At 52.7% G+C, this 16988-nt stretch overlaps 1 protein-coding gene across 1 annotated transcript; it reads left to right on the forward strand.

Annotated features, from left to right (window-relative positions):
• The first annotated feature begins 540 nt into the window (after positions 1-540).
• arfgef3 (ARFGEF family member 3) lies at positions 541-15668 on the forward strand. The gene is made up of 42 exons (XM_085922138.1): positions 541-548; positions 1371-1422; positions 1678-1734; positions 2033-2173; positions 2246-2314; positions 2472-2588; positions 2673-2718; positions 2806-2890; positions 2975-3079; positions 3169-3275; positions 3352-3599; positions 3663-3775; positions 4243-4375; positions 4453-4802; positions 4924-5255; positions 5333-5499; positions 5566-5731; positions 5810-5914; positions 5989-6189; positions 6259-6369; positions 6528-6666; positions 6845-7135; positions 7884-8017; positions 8098-8243; positions 8319-8498; positions 8839-8980; positions 9048-9173; positions 9342-9448; positions 9522-9651; positions 9729-9857; positions 9923-10099; positions 10239-10353; positions 10424-10526; positions 10733-10864; positions 11018-11145; positions 11502-11580; positions 11647-11786; positions 12099-12270; positions 12340-12438; positions 13320-13666; positions 14579-14816; positions 15165-15668. Exons 3-42 carry the CDS (start codon positions 1729-1731, stop codon positions 15354-15356), a joined length of 6048 nt encoding a protein of 2015 aa, XP_085778264.1. The 5' UTR covers positions 541-548; positions 1371-1422; positions 1678-1728; the 3' UTR covers positions 15357-15668.
• The last annotated feature ends 1320 nt before the right edge of the window (positions 15669-16988 follow it).

Raw genomic sequence — 16988 nt, forward strand, 5'->3', positions numbered from 1 at the left:
AACTTTACTCCTTTATAAATCATGAAGTATAATGACGTATGCATTTATTGACCAAAGGTCAACGTTTAGCTTCGACAATCCATGCTTTTATTGTGAAGATTTATGTTTAGACAAAAATCACACTTCCGTTACAATCACGCGTAATCCGGTGTGTCGGAATTTGGCAGCGCGTGTCAGCATGTGTAGATTTTTTCCCGACCAATCAGTCAATGTTGTTCCTCATGACGTGTAAGTTTGAGCAACAAAATGAGTTGGAAATTTTTTTTTCACAAACACCTACTGGCAGTGCCTGTGAGGAAAACACTTCCTGGTTGCAAACCTATGACGTCAGCATATAAATGGATCATCCTCGGTTGGTACTGGAGGGGATGCTGACGACCCCGCTGTGCACTGCGCACAATCACCGAACGGTAATCCCACCCTAACCCATCTTCGTGCGACACGACCGCTCACCAACGCCACCATGGAGGACATCCTGCGGAGACTTCACAAAGACGCAGCCGGACACAAGCACAAAAGCCTGCGCGATGCCTGCGTGCTCGCCTGCGGTGAGTCGGAGCTTCCAGAAGCCAACCGACAACGACCACCCAGTTGGTTGGCGAAGTGTGTGCGTGTCTTGTTTGGGGCGCGGCAGGGTGGTGAGGATGAGTTTTCGCGCGCATCCACCTGCTGCTGGCTACGTGATGGCGTTGAGCATAGAAAATACAGACTGTATTCGTGTCATGTACATAAATATGACATTGAGTAATGCACATAGAAATGTCATGGTCCTAAAATTCATCTGTCATTTCAGTCTCGTGCTTGTTAGTGGGTTAGCTAACAAATTTCTTTCAGTCCTTTAACAAACAGCTAAAATGACGACATACCAGAAATAAAATCGAAGTTCAATATCACGTTCCAACTGATATTTTGTACATTTTAACATGACAGGCTGCCACGTTAAAATGTACAGTTTATCTAGTTAGAAGTGTGATCAGTGTTTCTTCGGATTCAAAGTCCATGTTTTGTTTTCTAAGTCAAAGTTGTTCCCTACAAAACACAGCCGTCGTAAAAACAAGGAAAGGCAGGTTTTTCCAAAAGATTTGATGTTTTCAAAATAAGATACACATATTGACATGAGAACTCTGTCTATCTCCTTAACTGGAAGAAATTGCATCGTTTGTTATGCTGGATGCAGGAACGGATCATATTTTACCTTTTTGCATTAAAAGCTGAAACAACATTCAAATTGATCCCGTAGCAAGGCTTCGCCCCCCAACTGTGTTTGCTAACCACTGTGTCAGCGTTGCATTGCGCTAACCGCGAGTGCGAACGTAGCCAAAACACGTCTCCACATCCATTGAGTTTTTCTTTCTTTTTTGCCACCCAAGAAAGTCTGGAGTCCCACAACGCATCAGCCAAGCTGTCACCGGCGGAGTTGCGGTAAGAACACGTTCTCTCCGTAACATTCCCCGTGACGTCGTCAAGGGGGATTTGTCCATGAGGGATGCTCGACGACTTAGCCGCGGCAGATGATAGCCGTTATGATGATCCGAGGCGTCACACCTCGACGGGATTGTCACATGGTTTTACGTGGCGCCACGTGACCTCAACGTGTGGGACAAATCAGCATGACACCATGGTCATGTTGTTTGTGTTTGGCCTGCAGGATGCGCTTATTGTCTTATTCCTCTCCAGATTGCACTGGAGTCTAAAAACGACAAGCTGGGTCAGACAGCGCTGAGCGGCATGCAGGTACTTCGTGTTTGAGCCTCACATGTCCCACCTCCAGCCCTCATGGGATGCTCTACGCCAGGGGCATCAAACTCCTTTCCTCGGGCCGAAGCTCTACATGTTTTCCAAGTTTTCCTCGTTAAAAACACTTGATTCAAATGACCAGTTCATCCTGACGTTCTGCATGAGCCTGATTAATTGAATCAGGTGTGTTTAACGGGGGAAACTTGGAAAACATATAGGGATAAGGCCCAGAGGAAAGGAGTTTGACAACCCTGCTCTACGCAAAGGCTTGCCGTTTGAGCTGTCTTTCCGTCAGAAGCTCCTGTGCGAGGACCGCTTTGTGGACGGGAACGACGTGGAGGCGAAGCCCCTGAAGAATCGGCTGGTGAGTCAGTTGTTGGCGGCGATGCAAGTGACGCCAGAGCTGCACGAGGACCTGCAGGTGGAGGTCATGAAGGTGAGAAGGTTTTCTCCTCCGGGGCTGGGGCCTGTGCTCAGTATTGTTTACTTGTTCCTGCGCCCTCTGCAGGTTCTCCTCTGCGTCACCTACTCACCAAACTTTGACATCAGCGCAGACTCCATCCTACGCATCGCTCAGGTAACCGACGGCACTCTTGGCACTCTGCCGCTGTCGGGTGCGTGCCCGCGCCTGTTTTCCTTTGTGATCTCCTCAACTTAACGTGCTCACCGCAGTAGGCTGTGATGCCAGGCACCTTTGGAGGATCTCTGACCAGCGGGTGTGTGTACCCGTGCAGGTGTGCATGGAGACGTACGCACTTAACTGTCATCAGCGGAGCATCAACACGGCGGTCCGAGCCACCCTCAGTCAGATTCTGGGAGATTTTACACTGCAGCTGCGACACCGACAGGAGGTCACATCATAGCGCATGTGCACGCACTCGGTGTCACACAGTTTGAAGGCAGCAATCCTTGTGCATTAATCTTCTCACAAGCAGGGTGCAGCTGGAGAGGAGCTGACTACCTCGCCTCTGCAGACAAGGGGTAAGCCCCCCACCTCTGCACACACACATCTGCATGTTACCAATGTGCCAATTGCGTTACCAAACTCTATTTCTACTTGATGTGCAGATGTGTCTCCCACTAGCCGGGTGCTTTGCGACGACGTGGTGATGGTCTTGATGCTCTTCTGTGACAAGCTGGAGTCGGTCAACTGGTGAGTGAACAGCTCTTAATGACGTCACCGTGGAAGCAGCAGATGGGTGGAGTGTTCCTGACATTGTGCGTTGGCCGCTGCCAGTGACGAGCAGCTGCTGCAGCTGCTTTACCTGGAAAGCATCTTGTCCATGCTCAGCTCCTGCCCTCCCACGATGCACCTGTCCGGACGCTTCATTGACCTCGTCTGGTACACAACACACACATTGTCGCATACACACACATAGTCCAATGTCAAAGACGCTAATGACATCATCGCAGCGACTCGTCTCCGAACAGGAAGCAGCTGTGTCCGTTACTGGTGGCTATCATGGGAAATCCGGTCACTGACAAAACTATCGCCTCCCACCGTGGCCATGTGGGGGCGCCAGAGTGGCCCCATCCGGGTAAATTCACGCCTAGAGTGACTGTCATCTGGTTTGGTCGTCATGGCGGCGGTGATGACCTCAGCACATTTTCCAGGCGCTGGCCAGGAGACGGAGTCTGCCGTCGGAGCCGTGTCCGACCAGGGTCGAGGCTCAGGTCGCTCAGCCGGTGCCCCCGCCAGGATGGCGTCGGTGGTGCGGACCGTGTGCTACGTGGCGGCCGAGCTGGTCCGCCTGGTGAGCTGCGTGGAGTCCATGAAGCCCGTGCTGCAGTCGGTTTACCACCGGATCCTGCTCTACCCACCGCCGCAGCACCGCACCGAGGCCTTGCGTGTCACCAAGGAGGTGGGACGCCCGTGGCGCCATGTGAGCTCACCGTTTGCAACGTTTGTCCGTGCCGCCTTTCAGATCGTGGGAAGTCCTCAGCGGCTGTTCGACCTGGCCGGGCCGGGCCTCACAGAGTCCGAAGGCGGGAAGCGATCCTTCTCCAAAAGGAAGTCGCACCTGGACCTGCTGCGACTGTCAGTGCACCTGATGCCTGTTAGCTAACGCTATGTCGTGACAAGGCGATGTCACTGCTAGGCGTGGGGCCGTTTCAGATGATGACTGCGTGGTAACTGTGAGCAAAACTGTCCCGCCGGCAAATGACAGCTCTAAAAAGCAGCCTTTTTTTGGCACCCAACGCGATCAATTTGAGTTCAGGGCCATCCTTCTGTTCTAATTCTCCTCAGTGAGCCACAGCGTGGCCCACCTGTCGAGAAGACGCCCGCAGGCTCCAAGGCCGGGTTGTCCTCGGAGCTGAAGTCGTACCCGCCAGCACCATTTTTTTTTAGTGCTTATTGTAACCTTGCCATTTTCAAATGGGTCGTAGCCCCCGCCTAGTGGTGTTATTGCGTGACATCGCGTTGTGACGCGATTGAAACGGGTTCATGTAGACTGACATGTCCCAACATCTCAGCATCTGTTTGTGACGTACTTATGTGTTCAGCGTGATGGACGGCATGAAGGAGGCATGCCTGAAGGGTGGCACCGAGGCGTGTTACTGGAGCGTCTTGTGCGTGTGTGCTATGTTGCGAGCGCTGGAGGAGCTGTCACAGGGGCGGGGCCTCACACCAGAGCAGGTATGCCCGTGTCGAGAGGACGTCATGCTGTCAGCGTCTTTGCATCACGCTGCCGACCCGACGTCGCTCCTGCTCAGGTTCATCTGGCACTTCGTCGCCTTGATGAGCTGAAGGACGGCACTGAGTCGGCTTACGCGTCCACGGAAGGGATTGAGGCCGACGTTCTGTGGCAGAGGCGGATTCTGTCGTCCAAGGGGCCACCGTGGGAGGCCACACTGGAGCGCAGCCCTGACGTTAGCATTAGCATCACCACAGACGCGGGCCAAACCGCGTTGGACTCTGAGGAGGAGGCAAGGCCGTGGCGGGAGGGCTGCGTGGTTCCGCCTGATGTGGTCCTACGAAGCCACGCCCTCGTGTACCCTGATATCACCAACTTCCTGTCGGCGGACTCCAGAACTGTGTCGCGCTACAGCGAGAGCAACTTCAGGTGAAACTGCATCCGTTGTGAGTTGCAGGTGTGTGCGTAATGTTTGTGTGATCCCAGGGTAGACATGTTTTTCTGCTGCGTGTGATGTTTGGTAAATGAAAGCGTGTGTGTGCATGTTCAGCATGGAAGAGCAGGACTCGTTGAGGACAGAGTTGGACTCGTGCGACCAGTTCTCCACGGCGGCTGAGAAGGACTCGGGCCGTTCGGACGCGTCGGACGTGGGCTCCGACAACGCATCGATAGCGGACGACGACGAGTCCGGTCGTTCGGAGGCCTCAGCTCGGCTCTCGCTCAAGCCACCGTGCCACCGGGAAGCGGACCGGCATGGCGCCCGCCTCTTTGTGCGCTCGCTGGCTGCGCTGCTGCCCAGACTTCTCGAGGCCGATGCCGCCCCCAGAGTCGACCGGCTCTTGCAGGACTTTGCATGCACCTTCTGCTCCGAACTGTGGGACGGTCAGTTTCCGAGTCACCTTGGTGTCACCATTCTTGCATGAGTACCATTTACACTGAAGCGTCCATGTGCTTGATAGACGGGATCCCCTCGCCTGGCGTGGAGGTGGGGCTGACTATGAGCTGTCAATCGCTGATGAACGCCGATGGCATCTACCTGCTATCCTTCCACGTGCTGCTGCTCAACCTCAAGCTGCGCAACTGCAACTTCTACCAGCGAAGGGCGCTGCCCACTGCGCTGGGCCCGGTGAGGGCCGCCGTGCATGCCTCCCTCAATTATCTTGATTGTTCACTATCTGTTTGGACCTGGCAGAAGGAGTTTGTGCGTGCCATCCAGAGCAGCGGCATGCTGGTGCTCTTGTCCCAGGCGTGGCTGGAGGAGGTCCACCGTCAACTTCTGGAACGAGACCTGCTGGCTCAGGTCGGCTCCTGGCCGGTGCCTGATGAGAGAATGCCGCCTCTCCTAACCATGCTGACTGGTAGCACACGCGCACCAACGCACGCACGCACACACATGTGCACAGACGCACACAGACGCATAGCTTTAATCCCCTCAGACATCGACGGTTTGGGCAGCAATGCGGTTGGCGGTCAGCTGATCGGGAGGTTCAGCCAATCAGCACCCTCGTGCGACAGAGCAGGCAGCGACGCCACGACGGCGGGTGCGCACGTCGCTGCGTCGGTTCGCCAGCATGTGACGGGGACCGACCACACTAACGCCGGCGTCCTCCCCAAGGCGCCGCGCTGTCGCGCTTCCTGCTGACAGGCGTGTGGAGCCAGCTTATGGAGATCTTGTCGGCACCGCTGACGGGCCACGTGGCTGGCAGCTCTAAGACTCCGCCGGTCTTCGCCAGGGAGCAGAGCCGGCCAGAGCGCGACACCGTCTGTCTCAGTCTGGATGGACTCCGGCAGGCCGCCGCACTCAGCTGCGCTCTCGGTCGGTGCGCTGTGGGCCATCGTCAAGTTGGGCGTGTGCGCGTGCTTATGATGCTATGCGCGCCTTCAGGTGTGGCCGACAATTGCGCAGCGGCCTCGGCCCAAATAGCCACCGCCTCCTGCGCGCTGGAGGACCGCGATGAGAGGGAGGGGCCCGAGGCGAGGAATGCCCTCACGCAAGGTGATGACGCACTGGCACACACACACACACACACACATACACACATACATACATACATACATACATACATACATACATACATACATACATACATACATACATACACACAGACAGACAACAAGAGCGCCAACTTGCTGTATGTATGTGTGCGTGTGCAGTGAAGCAGCGTCTGGAGCAGATTGTGCGGCCGGCAGCCGGCGGCCTGCATGCGGCGCAGGTGCTGTGCATGGACACCATCTTGAATATGAGCTTGGAGATGGGTAGCCACAACAGCGACTGCTGGACATATGTCTTCAGGTGACACACACGCAAAGAGATGTGATGCCATGTCACTCTGCTGTGTAGTGCACACACTCACATGTACACTTGAAAGTGCATTATTTTTATATATTTTTTCTTTTAGTTGTGACCCGCCATTTCACCAATGATGTGTGTGCCGTGCGCATGCATGTGTGTATTTGTTTGTGTGTGTCAGGGTGACAGAGTACATCAGTTCTCTGGAGCATGCTCACTTCAGCGTCACCGCTCAGCTGCCACCCCCGGCCACCCTACCCCAGCGGTGTCAACAGGGTGTGCCCGGTAACCGTGTGCAAGCCGACACCTTCCCGCTCTGCCCGACTCCGCCCCTCAATTTTCCACCGACCGTCCGGGAGCTTCTGGTCCAGGGCGAAGGAGGGGAGCGCGGACCGAACGTCAAAGAGGGAAGCCCGCTGAACGGGCCCGGGACAGCCAAGTTTGTGTGCGCGCTGTCCATGCAGGCTGACAGGTTGGCCAAATGACAAACTCCATCGCATTGGGAACCCGCCTGCCGAAAAACCAAAGCACGCCTCACGCTCATATTCGTGCGCTCACTTACAATGATGCTCCCGTGCCAGCAAATGACAGCGCACATGCACAAGTTTTGCTTTGAAAAGCGCCCATGGGTGTGCCGGAAATGCCTCACGCAGGCTTTTAACATGTTGTGCGTGTGTGTTTTGGGATCAAAGACTGATGTTTTGGAGTTAACCCAAGAACGGCTGTCTGGGTTCACCAGCTGCCTGTATACACTGTCTTGGAAGAAAAGATCTGGCACATCCTGAACTATGTTAATATTCTCCTAATCCTAACCCTCTCCACAATTAGCATTTGGGAGATGGACTTTGGTGTGCGTGGCGATTGTTTAGACAGCTCGCCCTGACTCCTGGGTGAATGATGCATATGCGTGGTTACTCAACTCATAGTGGTGCATGTCGTCGGCAAAGGTGTATTCTAGGTTTGGTCATGTGATGTTCTGCAGAGAGAGCATCTTGCCGGTTTTCTGACGTATAACTCTTTTTACAAAACAAACTGAAATAATAATGTGCCCGGAAAGCCCCACCTGTTAAATTTTGAGCAGCACTGCATCAAGATTCTGCATGGCTTCAAAGTTCTCGAAGGTCATCGCTCTACTCTGCTCTGCACATGTCCAAAGCATCCATTTTGCAAAAGTATGAGGACAATCCTTGTGAGCAACCTACCTCACGCGTATCTTTCAGGTTGTTTGAAGACGCGTCGGGTAAACTGAACCTGCTGTCTCTGCTGGGCTTCCTGCAGCAACTGAGGAAAGCGTCCCGGTGTCAGCTCTTCTACTCCGTCTCTGACACTGGGGACTATTCGCTCGCCATGCCAGGTATGCACGCTCGAGGCCGTCAAAGGCGAAGTGGGCGCTTTGAGCTCTCTGGGATTTGCCACTGTCAAGTTGCGTTGCAGGAGAGCACAAGTCAGCGCCAGAGCACCCCAGCTCTCTGCACCTTTTCCGTCTGGGGGAGGCCATGCTGAGAATCGTTAGGGACCACAACAGGTCGCTACTGCACAAGATGAGGGCCTGGAGCGTGGTGGCGCCGCACCTGGTAGAGGTATGCAACTGCTGTGCCACTTCATCATCAAGAACGCATCTAAACTCTGTGTGTGTGCGTCCGCTTGGCACGTAGGCGGCATGCCACAAAGAACGTCACGTGTCCCAGAAGGCGGTTTCCTTCATCCATGACGTCCTGACTGAGGTTCTGAGGGGCTGGAGTGAGCCGTCTCACTTCCGCTTCAACGAGGCACTCTTCCGACCGTTTGAGCACATCATGCAACTGGAACTGTGCGACGACGACGTCCAGGACCAGGTAAAGCCCCGCAGCTCGCTCCGTCAGACTCCGGCATCCAAATCCAAACGCTGGGTCAATGCTGCCTTCAGAAGGAAAAGGTGGATGGCCTCTGTTTCATCATGAAAAATGTTTACCTGCGGTAATACTTTGGCAACAGCTTGCGTGATAGCCGGATGGCCTCTTCACCGCACGTGTGACGCTTGAACAGGTGGCTGACAAAAGATTGGTGGACATTGGATTGATTTTTAAAGCGCTCACGGCGCCACTCCCATTCTCAAAGGCATGAAGATGCTCCAAAAGGCAGCTTGCATTTCTGCCTAGCCTAGTAGCTAGCTGATGATTGCTCTGGCGCCATCAGGTGGTAACATCAATTGGCGAGCTGGTGGAGATGTGTTCTCCTCGCATCCTGTCCGGCTGGCGTCCGCTGTTCAGTGCCCTCGGAACTGCCCGCGGTGCCAAGATGGAGGCTAAAGACAAGCTGCCAGGAGAATACGCCGTGGGTACGTATGCCACGCCACGCGCCACTGGACGGAGAGTTGTGCGTCTCCACGCCGTCTCTGTGCTCAGCAGGAGAGCGCCGAGCGCCCGTCTTCGATGTCTTTGAGGCCTTCATCAGCACGGATAGCGTCCAGGTTTTTGCCAACGCCGCCGCAGACTGCATTTTGTGCCTCATGAAGTTCGTCAAAGGTTTAGGTAGGCCACACTCACACAGATGGAAACGCAAATTAGCGCCAGCTTTCAAGCTCAGGCTCGGCTTTCCAATGGCACGCCTGACTGAAGGCACCGTTTGCAAGTGTGCCATACTGCTCATTTCCAGCTGTCAGTCACGTCTTTTCATTTTCTTTCTTTTCTTTCTATCAGGTGATGTCGACGACGAAGAGATGGGTGAGCGCACGCTGCCGCTGTCGTCCCGCAGCTCCCTGGACCTGTGCCTGCCGGCGCTAGCCTACCTGCGTCGATGTTCTCAGGTGACCGACTTCTTGGGCCCCGTCTCCATCCGTCATGTGACGCTTTCTTCCCCTCCCCCCTCCTTGGCGGCAGCTGCTGGCCAGCATCTACAAGATGCCATCCAAGCCAGTCTTCCTTGGGGCACGGCCGGCCAACCTGCCCACCGAGACGGATGACCGGATCGCACTGGACGGCGTCCTGCGGGACTTTGATGATGACACGGGTGAGCGAGGCTGGCAACAGTGAGGCGAGGCGGGGGTGCTGAGCAGCCTTGCCTGCCTCCTGACGCGTGTCTCTCAGGTCTAATCCAGGTGTGGATTCTGCTTCTGGAGCAGCTGACGGCCGCCGTGTCCAACTGTCCTCGCAGGCACCAGCCACCTACCCTGGAGACACTCTTTCTGCTGCTGCGAGAGGTTGCCGTCGTGCCAGGTGACCTTTCCAAACAGTGCTTTGCTCAAGTTGCTATCATATGGCGATCACGTTGTGCATTGTAGGTCCGGGCTTCGCCATCTGGGCTGTGGTGCAGCTGCTGTTGCCCGCCATGTCGCTGTGGCTGCAACGTAGCCGCGGTGAGCCCACCTTCTGGGACACGGCTGCCGCCAACTTCAGACACGCCATCGGCCTCAGCTGTGAGCTGGTGGTGGAGCACGTCAGCGCATTCATCGACGCAGGTGACGCGGGGCCTTGACAAAAATTGAACAGCAAAAACATGGCAGCAACCAACCAAGGGCACGTTGCAAAATTTGCCCTGCCCGAGCGCGCTCCCGGAACAATGGCGTCGCCTTTGATTCTTGTGTGGCTGTGCGTCAGACCTAGGTTGTGAGTTTTGGATCAATCTGATGCTGAAGGAGCTCTTTGGGCTGTTGGTGTCATGCGTGTCGCAACCGGCTGAGACCATCTCTAGAGTGGGCTGCTCCTGCATCAGGTCTCAAGGGCGCATGCACACACGCTTGTATGTGTGCTTCACCCACCGCGCTGACATGCCGCTGCCGTAGGTATGTGCTGGTGACAGTGGGTCCGCTCTTCACTGAGGAAATGTGGAGGTTGGCTTGCTGTGCCCTGCGGGATGCCTTCTCTGCTACCTTACGGCCTGTCAAGGTACGCCCGAAGCAAAATGAGCATCTCAAAAGTGTCATGTGAGTGCACGCAGATGTGGCTCGAAGCTGTAAAACTGCTTCCACTATTTATAACATTAAGAATTAAGTCAGGTCGTTCATGTCAGTGGCCCACGTGTCTAGTCTTTGAAGAAGTCGCCTGAGAGTGTCTGGCCATGAATGTACTTTCCATCTTGCGTGTACCTGCAGAAGCTAGCGTCATCTTTCCGCAGCGGCTCAGACAGTCTCTGCGGCGACGCCTGTGAAGTGAAGGTGGCCGCTCCCTCACCATCCCCGTCGGCGGAGGCCGAGCACCAGAGGATCAGAGCCACGGCGCAGCAGGTCATTGAAGGCAGCAAAGCGGCGACTGAAGTTACAACTCAAATGAAATCTGCCAATCTGTGTGTGTGTGTGTGTGTGTGTGTGGGGGGGGGGGTTGTATGGGGGTGTGTGGTGTGTGTTTGTGTGTGGGGGGGGACGGGGCGCGCGCGCCAGGTGTTCATGTCCGACAGCCAGGGCCTGCCAAAGACTCCCAACAATGACGGTTTTGAGCACGCCCAGTCTTGCGTTTTCATCATTGAGCCAACGTTTGACCATCACGCTGATGGACACGCTCATAACAGGTGAGGCGGCAACGTGCACCCTTTGCGTCGCTCAAAGAATCAAATTAGCTCTACAACATGGATGCTAGTTAGCATTAGCATTGGCCTAGCCACTTGAAAAGCCAAATTGTTGAAAGGCTAAGTTATACTCTTTGCCTTGCTTGAAGCTGCTTCCATTTAGGATGACACTTTGGGCACACATGACTTTGTATGGAAACATTCTGAGTGCTCTCAAAATGTGACATGCTGTCAAAATGACTTTTTCTTCTGCTTCTCTTAGGAAAGTGGGGTAAGATTTTCTTTTCCCGCCACATAACAGGCTTCAACCACAGGCATGCTCGCGTCCACTAATCCTGTTGCTGTTTGACGTCTATTAGCGTTCCATTCCGTAGCGTGGTGGTGAGCCTGTTGTCACATCAAGTTCTTCTGCAGAATCTTTCGGACGTCCTGCTGGAGGTACAACAACAGCAACGCACGCGCTGATTGATTGATTGATTGACTGATTGAATAAATCAATCAAAGGAGTTTGTTGAGCAGCCCGCTGGCCAGGAGACGGCGACGCCTGTCACGCCTGAACCCACTCTGCGTGCGACGGGCTTCCTGCGCTACGTGTCCACGGCCAACCTTTCCATCATCCTCGACCTGCTGCTTGACTCCTACAGGTGGGCGGAGTAGTTGTTACTCGCCACTCGTCATTGTAAGCGTTCTTACATGCAACACGGGTTACGGGGGGCTTGCAATAAGTTTGCTTTTACTCGACACTCATCAAAATTGATTGATTGCTCGACAATGAGCAAATCTGAATTTGGATAATCAGGCCATGGTTTGGAGTTGTCATTTTCTTCCACACTGACTTTCTGATTTCCCATGGTGACCCTCGCCAATATCGACCTTGACTTAGCAAAGCAATGAGCCAAACGTGCACCATTGTCGTCCATATTGCGAGGCACCGTTTGACATTGCCGTGCGTGCAGGACTGCGCGCGACTTTGACAGGCGTCCGGGTCTCAAGTATTTGCTGATGAAAGTGTCAGGCGTGGGTGGCGCGGCCAATCTCCACCGCCAGGCGGCCATGAGCTTCAAGCTTTACACGCAGGCGCTGTTGGCGGCCATCTCCACTCAGGCTGACGGCATGACAGCTCAGCAGGTACCGCCCCTTCTTCTTTACAGCCCCGCTTCTTCTCCGTCGTGTAAAGGCGCTGCGCCTCCGCCGCAGGTCAAGATGATTCTTGACGAGGAGGACGGAAGCTCGGACTCCTCACGACTCGGCTCGGCATCCTCGGAGGACGAGGACATCTTTGAAGAGACGGCGCAGGTAATGCTTGCCCGCCGACATTTGTCCAAATTTGGGGTTAAGCATATGGAATCTGTGTGTATGTGGTTGTGTGTGTTGGCAGCCCTGCTCAATGCAAAGCCAGTTACGGCGTCAAGCGCACTTTTTTGCCAAACGCCAACCAAACGGCCACAATGGTATATATATAGTATATAAACCTGTATAGGTTTATCCTAGCGGCTCGGTGGTGCACTGGGTAGCACGTCCGCCTCACAGTTAGGAGGGTCTCCGGCCCTCCTTGTGTGGAGTTTGCATGTTCTCCCCGAGCCCGCGTGGGTTTTCTCCGGGCACTCCGGTTTCCTCCCACATCCCAAAAAACATGCTTGGTAGGCCGATTGAAGACTCTAAATTGTCTCTAGGTATGAGTGTGAGTGCGGATGGTTGTTCGTCTCTGTGTGCCCTGCGATTGGCTGGCAACCGGTTCAGGGTGTCCCCCGCCTACTGCCCGATGACGGCTGGGATAGGCTCCAGCACGCCCGCGACCCCCGTGGGGACAAAGCGGTTCAGAAAATGAATGAATGAATGAATGAATGAATTAATGAATAAAAAATTTTTGGTGTAGGGGTGATCGCACAACCTTTCGAAAATCCACACTTTTTGTCTTAAATACTTTTGAAGGACCAAATGTTGTTTTAAAAACGTCACTTTGAAAAACTTTATTACCAATGTACGGTGACCCTCATACGACTTTAGCCTGAAATCGACTTTAGCCTGAAATCAGACATGTGACTATGTGACAGTTTCAGTCTTTTTCCTTTTTTAAATCAACAATCTTTTTTTCATTTGGAAGGGGACAAAAAAGTAAAACACAAAGCAGTCGTAGGTGATTGACCTGTCCGATGTGTCCAAACGCACGCACTCAGGTGAGCCCCCCACGGGGGCGCGACCAGCGGCATCAGCCCACCGTGTCATCCCTAAGTGCGGCGGCGGGCAGTGTGCCGGAGTGGGCGTGGCTGGTGAAGCGTCTTCACAAGTTGAGCGCAGACGTCTGCGCCAGTTACATCCAGATGCATCAAGACCTGGAGGAGGAGGACTTCTTCGCCGCCGTGCCATCCTTGCCCTCTCCCTCGCGAGGCGGGGACGACCACGCCTTCTTCCTGCCGCGCTTGCCATTCGAGTCAGCCGCGCCCTCGGAGGAAGGTGGAGTCACGAGTGGTACCGGCGTGCCTCCATCGTCGAGAGATACTCTCACGCACAGTCCCGCATTCAGGTGAGATGTGACCACGTGGCGTCGAGTGCCGGGGCTTTCTGTGAAGTACCGTTTTGGCCCGAATATAAGATGATTTTTAGCATTGAAATAAGACTGAAAAAGTGGGGGTCGTCTTATATTCAGGGTCGAGACATTATACCCATTTTCACTTGTGCGCAGCGGTAAGTTAAAGGTTGCTGGTATCACCTGAGTATGTTGCTGTGATCGTGTGCGTCTTTGACACAAAGTGAGTATATACATTTCATTGTTGCTATTGTCCACTTGTGCCGTTTGTCCGATCGCAGTTTACTTCGTGTGCGCGCCATTTGATTGACAGCTCCGGTGCACTCCTTTAAGTTCGCCTCGCATCGTACAGATAGCCGTTATGCAGCGGCTCGGCGACTAACGGTCGCCCGGGGGCGAAAAGAGCATAACCATCCAAGCCAACCCCCTATACAGTCCTCAGGTTCCCCAACAATAGCGGTAGCAGTTTGCATGATTTTATTGCAATGTTTTTCCCTTATTCAGATTTGTATCAAGACTACAGTTACAGTTAGACTTCACTTTGATAGTTAATGCAGTTATTGCAATTTTGTTGTTTTATCACAGTAGATAGGTTTATTTACATTTTAAAAACCTGAAGCCATCCATTTACAAATGTGATTGCACTTTAGTTTACATTTTTAAATGTTCAGATATTAAGATGTGATTAACAGTTTTTGCATGATTTCAATGAGGCAAAATATGCTTTTTCACTCTAATACATTGTTATAATCATTTGTTTCAGATGTACTATGTATTTAACTTGATGTTAAAAAAAAAAAGTCTTTTTTTCCAAACTTGAGTCTTGAAAAAGAGGGGGTTGTCTTATAATCGGGGTCGTCTTATATTCGGGCCAACACGGTACTTACATGGATTTGATGTCTTGTTCAGCTGCGCAGGAAGCATCCCCGCCAGAAGTCTGGCCAAACTGGTGAGCCAATACAAATGCAGGAAGGAGCAGCAGCAACGCGACAGGCGGTGGGGGCGGGTCCACGGACAGGAGCAGCAGCTGCCACCGGCCCCTTCCCTCAGACATTCGCACAGCGCCCGATTCCTTGGGTCCAGATCGAGTTCGGCTGTCAGCGCTCACGGACACGTTGCCGCCGGTGATGCACAAGCGCAGATACAGGTGACAGCACCACACCCGTTTGTCATGTGTAATAAAAGACAGCGACACGCGTCGCTGTGTTTTGTCATCTTTAGCCCCACATTGCCGGGTGTCACACACAACATGTCATGTCCCCGGCATCGAGTGAGCCGCTTCCGAGCACACAAATGACCAATTAGGAGTGCGAGCAGATTAGACTTGGAGCTGGAGCTGGGGGTTTGGCCGCCTGACACTTGCACCATGTTGTTGTGCAGCATGTGGTGTGTGACTGCCATGTTGTTCTGTGACATCCTCTCCCTTGTATCTTGTAAAACGGGCAACGGGTTGTGAGATTTGGCACAACCAAGTTGTGACACGTGCGTTCCTCAGGCGTGGAGCAGCATGGTGGCGACAGCACTGCACCAGGTCCTGCAGCTTTCAGACGTGGCCTTTGTGGCGCTTCAGCCTGCGCTTTACCCGAGCGTGTGCCGGCTGGCGTGTCACGTCAGTGACGGTGCTGTCCGGCAACCCCTGTGCTATTGGCTGGAACGTGTGGGAAGACTCTATGGCATCATCCCCTGACGTCCATTTGATGCCACGTCCTGTTGGCGTGGCGGCGCAAACCTTCGCTTGACGTGGCTAATTCCCTGCTAGCTTCCTGCCACCGCGGTGCCCGTCCTGCCTGCAAAGAACAAGAGTGAGCCGAGGGTGAAGCTGTCAAGATGATGATTCAGACCACAGTTATATCTCGCGTAGTGCTTTTGTTGCCCGCTGGTCAATATTGTTTGTTAGCCAGCACATCCTGTATTGATGTCTTCTTTATGGATTTGCATCAATTCTTCTTTGTCCCTTCTGCACTGTCCTCAAATACAAGTGGCTGTTTGGTCTATTGAATGTCTTTTTTTTTTTTTCCCCCCCTAAGCCTGTCGTACTTTGTGAGCAGTCATTGAACGTCATCAGTTTCCCCATCAACTTGAGTGACTACAGCGAAAGTTTCAAAGTTCCGCTGTAGTCACTCCAGTGTACTAAGTACAGTATCAGTGACGTGCAGAGGAGGCATCCCCTGCCATCATGAAAAGGGGGAAAAACAAATTCAATAGTTTTCCATTATAAAGTCATTGTCCTTTTAATTCAAGTAGTTTTGTATCTTTTGTTTTAACCAAAATCGCTGAAGTTTTATAGTGTTTCTCTTAAAACTGATGACGATTCGCTCGGAGGAGCCAACTTCCTGCCTTGCCTCCTCTGAGGATTGTGTAATCACATGGCCGCCTATGCTGTCATGCTATGCAGTTAGACTGAACTGCTGTCTGTCTCTGTCGCTGCTTAAGTCTGTGGCTATATTAACTAATTTCCGTAGTTAAGCTGATGTATATAATATCTAGTTGTTTTTTTTTGTCATCTGTCTGTAATGTTGTGTTTCTTTATGTCAGGGGTGTCAAACGTTTTTTTTTTTTTCCGCGAGCCGCATTATAGTCAGCTTCTTTCGGAGGGCCATTATGACTGTCAACCCAAATAAATTTATGAGCACCTCATTATATTCAGTAAAAGCTACAGAACAAACTGACAAATAACTCGTTTTCAAATCAGACGAGTAAACACTGGTCAAATATCTAAAATATATAAAAAGTGAAGACAATTTGCAATTCTAATCATGACACGAATTTGATGCATAATTTGTCTTCGCGGGCCACATAAAATGTGGTGGGCCGTATCTGGCTCCCGGGCCTTGCTTTTGACACCTGTGCTTTAGATGAACAAAACGGCTTTGAAAAGAGACCTTCCGGAGGCAACGAAAAAAAGGTTCTCTAGTCTTATGGCAGGGAGTGCTAGTGATCCCGGGATGCTTCATGCGCCCACCTGTAGAACAAGTGATCTCCAGTTCAAATTTACAGTGGACAACTGAGGAGCAGTCGTCCATATATTTTGTTTTACATTCGTTTTTTTTTTTCGTTTTTAGATTTCGTTTTACAATGGAGGATAAAGGGAAATGTGCTTTCAGCGGTTTGCAAACAAATTTTTTAAGGTTGTGTGAAACATATAATCATATCAATATAATATCTAGTATTGGAGTGCTTGTGTGGATTGGTGGGGGGTGAGGAATGTGCAGGCACACTGCATGAACTTGTTTTCTGCGAAGTGTAGCAAAACAGGCCCAGACGGGGAGTACCGGACGATAACACCTCAAGGTCGGTGAGGAACGAGAACAAAGAACAA

Source organism: Syngnathus leptorhynchus, chromosome 10, assembly GCF_054491065.1.
Source record: "Syngnathus leptorhynchus isolate UIUO chromosome 10, UIUO_Slep, whole genome shotgun sequence".
Classification (NCBI taxonomy): Eukaryota; Metazoa; Chordata; class Actinopteri; order Syngnathiformes; family Syngnathidae; genus Syngnathus; species Syngnathus leptorhynchus.

Coding starts and splice junctions, on each gene's coding strand:
- arfgef3 (XM_085922138.1), top strand. Junction 3,080..3,168: donor CGCTTCATTGACCTCGTCTG/GTACACAACACA, acceptor GTCTCCGAACAG/GAAGCAGCTGTGTCCGTTAC. Junction 5,500..5,565: donor TGCCCACTGCGCTGGGCCCG/GTGAGGGCCGCC, acceptor TGGACCTGGCAG/AAGGAGTTTGTGCGTGCCAT.